This window comes from Trypanosoma grayi (assembly GCF_000691245.1).
Source record: "Trypanosoma grayi strain ANR4 Tgr_831_V1, whole genome shotgun sequence".
NCBI lineage: Eukaryota > Euglenozoa > Kinetoplastea > Trypanosomatida > Trypanosomatidae > Trypanosoma > Trypanosoma grayi.
In genome coordinates this window covers 1-7,565 of record NW_008826450.1, presented here as the reverse complement: position 1 = coordinate 7,565, position 7,565 = coordinate 1, and the positions used below count along the sequence as shown (strand labels likewise).

Here is a 7,565-nt window from a genome sequence, read left to right as displayed (position 1 = left end):
AAAAAAAAAAGCCCAGAGGGAGAAAAGACCAAAAGAGTCTGTGGAAAAGACAGAAAGAGTCCGTCTCTGCGTGTGTGCAACATATAAAGCTGTAGAGAGAGAGAGAGAGAGAGGGGAATAATAATAAAAAGACACAAAAATACGCACTCGAAGCAAAGAAATGATGGTATTTATATACAGGTGGCCACTCCGAAGCATCATCAAGGTGACGCCCACGCGACCACCGAAACACCAGGCGCCCAGTAGCAGAAGACATTCACGCCACCAGCAGCCGTAGAAACAAAGCAAGACATAAAAAAAAGTGTCACACGTGCAGAGCCATTCCCCCACACATACATATAGATAGCTAGACATATCTGTGGAGCGTTTCCCATGGCAACTGCTCAGTGCACAGACACTTATGAGCAAGCCTAAACCCTCCTTCCCCCCTTTGCGCTCGTCCAGCAAAAAAAAAAAAAAACACATACACCAAAAACAACAACAACAAGCCAACTAAACCAAAAACAAAAAAAAGAATAGAGAAACTGTTTTTCATTCCCGCTTCTCATTTGTTTACTTGCGTCGTCCTTGTTGCTGCGCTTCTCCCGCGTTCTTCCAAGCTGCTTTTACACAGATATATAGAGTGCACCCCGCCCCTTTACGCCATGTTCAGCGAGTCCTCCAGCGAGTCATGGGGCGACGTCTTGAGCATTGAAAGAAACCCACAGGGAATCGTGGGGATTTCTCAGCATAGTTTGGAAAAGGCACTGTCGGTGGCGATGATAGCCATAACGACGGTGACAATCAAAACAACAACACCAGCACCACCACGCATGTGCGTATGGTGAATTACTTCGAAACTACAGCAACCACACACTCCCTGCTCACTTCTCGGCCTTTCATTCAGGAAGACTATGAAAGTAAACATCTAAAGAAGATAATACACAAGTACATATATACATATACGTATATGTATCGCTTTCACACGGTCTCTTTTCCTTACCCCTTACCCTGATTTCCTTTTTTTTTTTTTTCCTTTTTTACGACAATAACAACAACAACAAAAAATCGTCTCCTATCTGTTTTATGTATTTTCCATCCATGCACTTCATGCCCTCCCCCCCGCGTGCATCATCACAGTGCCACAGATAGCACGCAGTTACGCCACGCCACATGTGCGCAAAAAACTAAAGGCACCGGCACCAACACCAGTAAAAAAAGCCATACCATCGTCACCAAACACACATAACACGAGCAGAATCCATCTCCAAGACAGATACACACACACAAACACAAACAGACAGCAACAAAAACAAAAACAAAACCCATAAAGGTTGCTTGCTCCACCTTGTACCATCAGCACTTGGGCGGAGGGCAGGGCCGGAAGAAGAGTGACGTCGAAGCACGTACCGCATTGGTGCTCATTACTGCATTCATACTACCAGTGGAGAGGTACGCAGACTCGTTGAATTCCCCCACCAAGTCATCCAAGTCCTCGACCGTAGAATTACCCGCTGCAGCAGGCGACGGCAAAAACCCACGCGACACGTTGAGGGATGTGCGCCGCTGATTGCTTGTCTCCACATCCGACTCCCCCATTATGGTGCTGTAGTCAACGTCAGCGTCCTCATCGCGATCGCTGCCGTTTTCCTCCTGCCGTGCGTAGAAGCTGCTGAACACATCATCCTCCCTCGACGTGGTAGGTGGCACACACCCCTCGCTGTAGATATCCTGCAGGAGTCGCAGCTGCTCCAGTTCCTCTAGGAAACCAGTTTTCTGCTGGGCAATGTTCCCGGGGCCTGTTTTTGCAGGCGCCAGTGGCTGCTGTTGCAAGGGCGTCGCTAGCGGTGTGTCTTTCTTCTCGTACGCGCCGCCGTGCAAAAGCACCGGCGGCCGCATTCGCCGCTGCGCACACGCCTCCCAGTCGAAATTGCAGAAGAACGGATGCTCCTTCAGTGCGGCCAGCGAGGTGAGTCGCCGCTGTGGGTCCTTGTTGATGAGGCGAAGCAGCAGGTCCTTCGCCTCCGCCGAGACAGCCTTATCGTTGGGGAATTGCAGCGGCTGCGACTGAATCGCCAGCGCCGTTCCGCGACGTGTGGTCGTGAGAAATGGGAAGTAGCCAGTAAGGATGGTGAAGAGCACCACGCCGAGGCTCCACCAGTCCACCTCGAACCCATAGTTGCAAGTGTGGTTGTGGTGCAGCATCTCCGGTGCAATGTACGCCAGTGTCCCACAGCACACACGCTGCCGTATGGTCTGCCCACTATCATTCACAATGCGCTTTGCAAAACCAAAGTCGGTGAGCACAATGTGGCCGTCTTCGTCTAGCAGTAAGTTGTCTCCTTTTACGTCGCGATGGAGAATGCCACGTTGACGGAGGTGATCAAGCGCGATGGCAAGCTCGGCAGTGAAGAAGCGTGCAACTTGCTCATCAAAGTGATGGTTCGGCGCGATCTGCACGTGCCGCAGCAACTCCCCGCCAGGAAGGTAATCCAACAGGAAGTACACACGCGAGAGAGTCTGGAAGGTGGCATGAATGCGGATGATATAGGGGTTGTCCAGGCTTTCGAGGATTGCGCGCTCCCGCCGCACCTCAACGATGTTGCGCAGGGCATGAAAGCATGATTTGCGTATTATCTTCATTGCGAACAAGCGGCCAGTGAGGCGATGGCGGACCAGCAGCACGCGACCAAACGTACCAGCGCCAAGAGGACGGATAAAGGTGTACGCGCCCGGCCCCTGATTGAACGCGAAGCGATTGCGTAGAAAAGCGTTGATGTTGATTGGGGCCACCGCGACGGCTGCAGCGTTCTTTCGGCTGCAAGTCGTGACAACCACATCGAGGCGGTGCAGCCACGCCGCGCGGAGAGACGCTGTCTGGAAGAAAAAGTGGTGCTCGACGCCTGCAGCGGTGACGCACAGCGGATACACCACCACCGTCACTGTCGCGGTGCCAGCCTCGACTGCCTCGCCGCCGCCACCGCCGCCGTCATCGTCGGCAGCACCACTCTTTTTCTTGGAGTCGCTTCTGTTGTCTATCACAACGACCTGATCATCGTTACCACAGATGCTGCCGCTGCGCATCACTTTGTACGACTCTGCATTGTAGGGGATGGCCAGTGACACCACCGCTTCGCAGAGGATGCCATCGAGCACGACGCTGTCCGATGCGAGCGACAAGACGCTGATGGGCACCACGGCGTCGGGTGAGTGGTGCACATATATGTACTGCTGCCTCAGCGAGAGTGCGCGTGTGCGGAGCGGGTATAGGACAGAAGCGCTCTCATTTAATGCATCGAGCACCATCTGAGACGATGAGACGGTGTTGCTACTGCTGCTGCTGCTGCTGAGCACTGCAAAATGCAGAACCAAGCAGCTTTGCTGCACCAGCAGCTGAAAGTTGTGTGAACGACAGTCCTGCGGACACGTTTCACAGAAGAAGCGATGCAAACTTTCCGACGGCGGTACCGCCGCAATTTGTCGTGATGCATCGCTGTTCATGCAGGAGATATTGCTGCTCTCACACAACCTCGCGTCAGGTAGCTGCTTGCCTTTTGGCAACGTCGGCACCGCATAACCAGTGTCACTATTGTTATTTTTGCGGTTACGGCTACTGCTTCTGCAACTAACCATCTCCCTCAGCGCCCGCCGTGTATTTTGCAGGAGAGGCACAACCGTGCTCTTCAAAAGCAGGAGTATGACATTCGATGTGCATGGATCCGCTGTAGCGCTGATTTCGTCGCTTACACCACCTGCTGGTTTATCGAGCACAGCATGGACGACGTCAAAGAGCAGCATCATGAGCTGCACAAGATCCTCATCCTCCAAATTCATGTGCGCCGCCCACTTGCAGATACTCTCCACGGGTGTTTCCACATCTGTCGCTAGACCCTGCGCAAGCACCCCTTTGTTGTAAGAGGCGCCAGCATCGGAGCCCGCGTCGCCATCAGGATCCACAGGAGCAGCAGCACTACCATTGGTAGTTGCATTGATAGCAGTGACGGTAGAAGCTGCGGGAGGTTCAATATGTACGTGCGGATCCGAGGACTCTGTTTCTGAAACTGGGTTTAGAAGCAACTTCCGCTGATGATGTAGTTGCTCTTTCTGTTGATGCTGCATCGGCGCCCAATGAGTATCTCTCCACGCCCATGTGTTCTCCACCTGCCAGGTGTGGGCTGGTGGACGCGTCCCCATGGGTGCGGTGGGGTGTGGCAAGCCGTTTCCGCCTGCTGTGCTGCTTAACGACACCTCCGCCGAGTGTGAGCCACATATACTGATCGGAGAGAGTACATCAAAAGAATTGCGAGTTTGGTGTCCCGAGGCTGTGCTACGCTGTGGAGAGCCAAAACGTGTTTCGCATCTGGCAGCATGCGCCATCAGATCTACAAGGCGGCACACACCACAACGCTCCATCTGCAGCACGGCTCGTCGAATTCGCGCCGATGATCTGTCTGCCTCCGACTTGGCCTTCCAATCTTTATTGCTGTTGTTACTACCACTGCTCCTGTTGTTTGCGTTGTGTGCAGCACTCGGCATTCCAGCCTCATCCTGTCCCATTGGTGAGGAGACCAATACCTCATCTGTTGATAATATTCGTTTTACGTACTCCCGCACAATGTCGTTGAAGTGACGATCGAAACTCGTCCATTCAATCTGCATGTGCTGCTGTAATGTGGTACTGTTAAGGCGCTCTTGACTGTTGCCACCATTTCCGTTAATGGCGCCACCACCCACTGGGTTGATATGACTCTGGCAGGTGGAGGCCCGAGATCCCATGCGTCTCTCCATCTACTCTCCCACTTCACTCAACACTCCGTTTTCAACGCCAGCCGCCAACCACTGGAGTTCTCCGGACTCTTAACTATTGCTACTGCGGCTATAGACCAGGGTATATCTGTATATATAAATATATATATAGTCTCACTTTCCTCTTCACTGTCCGATTGTGGTACTCTTATTCTCCTCCACACTCCTCACTTACGGGTGAGAGCCGGTTTATACTGCTGCGTCAGTGAAGAGAAATGCGTATAAGGAAGAAAAAGAGGAGGACTGGTGTCTCGCCTTCGCTGCCACCTTCACCGCCTTTAAAGCTACCAGCGAAAAACACCTCTCACGCGCTTATACTATTAGAGTCCATGAGGGGTACAAATCAGAAGAAGACGAAAAAAAAAAGGGAAGAGAGACACCAAATAATAATACAACCACATAGGCACAGGCACATACATACATCCATGCATTAATATATATATATATATATATATATATATACAAACTCACTCTTTTCCACAGCTACGCATGTACACCAAGAGTTAAATTTCGCGTGTCTGTGTGCATGTGAAGTTATCCCACTTTCCCTCCAATGTATCTGTGAGCGTGTGCGTCTCTCATTCCATGTGCGCAGGATGGGAGGGCAAAAGACCGTGAAAACAAAAACACAGCTCACGGCTTCGCCTGCGGTTATGCTGACGCTGTTTCCACTTGCCCCGACGAGAAGGCACTGCTGCTGGTGCTCTCTTCGTTGGCAGCCTCGTTAAGCTTCTTCTTTGGGCGCGCCACCTTTCGCGGTGTGCCGGGTGCCTGAATTACCCGCTGCTGCTCCTTCCGCGTGCCTTCCTCCGTGGCAGAGGAGGACGACGACGGCGACGCAACCCCCAGCGTGGAGGCGATGCCGTCCTTCCCTCGACTCTCTGTGCTGACAGGCATGCGCAGGCGGAATCGTCCTGTGCGGCGCGGCCGTGGCGTGCCTCTGTTGTACTGCAGTGCTCTTGCCTGCTCCTCCGTCATCGACTGCATCGCCACAGAGCCAAGGAGAGAGCGCAGATGGAGGTCCTTCTCATCCGCGTCGAAGGGCATGCTTTTGTCGTCGGAGGCAGCGTAGTCCTGTGCGAGGCTCTGCGCGGTGGCGAGACTCACCACCTCGAAGGCCGCCTCGACCGGGGCGTCGTGGTGCACGTGACTCTTTCGCCCCTTCACTGCGTCACGCTGTGAAGCTGACGCTCCATCCGGTTGCTGCTGCTGCTGCTGTTGTTGTTGTTGGTCCGTCTCTATTGTCTTGGGCACCGACTCCGTGACGTCTTCCTCGTGCATCGGCGGCCGCGGTGGCTGTCGCGGGTACGGCCGCTTGGGCTGCGCAAATGTTGTGCGGATCTCATTTTCATACTCCTCAGGTGGCGGCGGCAGCGAGTCGATGCGGCGATGAGCCGGCAGAGCATTTTGTACCGTCTGCTGCTGCTGCTGCTGCTGCACAGGTGGAGCCGTGACATCGGGAAGAACGAGCTTTGCGGAGGGTGCAAACAAACCCTTCGCGACATCTTCCGAAGCAAGTGTGAAGTGTTGTACCCAATCAGGATCTGTGATGGCGGAAGGAACGACACTCGCATCCGTGCCCTTGTTGCTGTTGTCACTACCGCTGCTCTCCTTTAACTTTATTTGGCTCTTGTGCCACTCGACAAAGCGATGATAGGTGGTGAGAACTTGATCGCGCCACGCTTCCCCACCACCACGTGCTTCGTCAGCGTGGAAGACAGGTCTAAAGTCTTCATCAGTCTTTGCATCAAAATTACGTTCCCACATTTCAATTGCCTTGTGCAGGTCTTCCCCCACAAGGTCAAAGTGCTGCTGCTGATTCTGTGTGGCGAGCGGTGACCCTGAGGCGCCGCTGTGAGGGCTCTTCAGGATGCTGTCATCCAGCATATACGCGGCGGCAGGGAACGCATTGTGTGCGCGTGCCTCCTCAATCTTCGCGGCCTTTCGCACCTGCTGAAGAATGTCAGTTTCGAGCGCCGCCTGAGCCTCCCTCTGCTCCTGCACGCTGTACGGTATCTCTACAAAGGCGTACACAGGCCGACGAAAGGACTGCTCGTGCAGCGGTCGCCCCTCCGCCGGACGCCACCAGACACTTACCTCGCTCGTACACGTAACATCACTGGGCCTTAGGAGGCCGTTCCGGTCAGAATCCCAGCGGCTCGCAAGCTCGGGGTGTGTCTCTGCGAGTGATGGTGATGCTGTTGCTACTGCACTTTGCGCATCAGTCGAGCCGGCGCCTCCTACACTCTGGGGCAAATGTAACACTTCTCGCTGCTGCATGGACGAACAACGCGGGCACCCCTTATCCGCTACTGCGCGATCCTTCACTGCTGCCTGGTAGTTCTCCCCACACGCAGGGCAACGCCACCACACGTCGAGTGGGCTGGTGGAGGGCACCGAGCTTACGTCGGCGTCATTGAGCTCGGGCACCCACTCATCCACTAAGTCCGGCCGCACCACTGCGAGGCGGCGAAGGTGCGGCTCTCGCTTCTGAACATTGTTTTTGTTGCTGTTGTTGCTGCCGCTGCTGCTGTGTCCTTCGCTTTGTGTTGCGTGGCACGTCGATGCCCGCCGCACGGCTTGACCGACAAGCAGCGTAGAGCTACACACCGGGCGGTGCAGGTGAGGATTGATCATCCACTTCACAACATTACAGCGGTGGCGCAGCATCGTTCCGTTCTGATGGTCGCTAATACAGGGTGCTCAATGCAATGCTATGTATGTATGTAGGTATGTCTGTCTCTCTCTCTCTCTCTCTCTCTCTGTGTGTGTGTGTGTGT

The 7,565-nt window shown here is 54.0% G+C and overlaps 2 protein-coding genes across 2 annotated transcripts; both read right to left on the bottom strand.

Moving 5' to 3' along the window:
- Nucleotides 1–1,335: 1,335 nt before the first annotated feature.
- Nucleotides 1,336–4,767, bottom strand: DQ04_08311010 (RAC-beta serine/threonine protein kinase; the record flags this gene model as incomplete). Its single annotated transcript, XM_009315513.1, has 1 exon — nt 1,336–4,767. The coding sequence occupies one exon, from the start codon at nt 4,765–4,767 to the stop codon at nt 1,336–1,338; it is 3,432 nt and encodes a 1,143-aa protein (XP_009313788.1).
- Nucleotides 4,768–5,436: 669 nt separating this feature from the next.
- On the bottom strand, nt 5,437–7,455 carry DQ04_08311000 (hypothetical protein; the record flags this gene model as incomplete). The annotated part of the gene is made up of 1 exon (XM_009315512.1): nt 5,437–7,455. The coding sequence occupies one exon, from the start codon at nt 7,453–7,455 to the stop codon at nt 5,437–5,439; it is 2,019 nt and encodes a 672-aa protein (XP_009313787.1).
- Nucleotides 7,456–7,565: the final 110 nt, after the last annotated feature.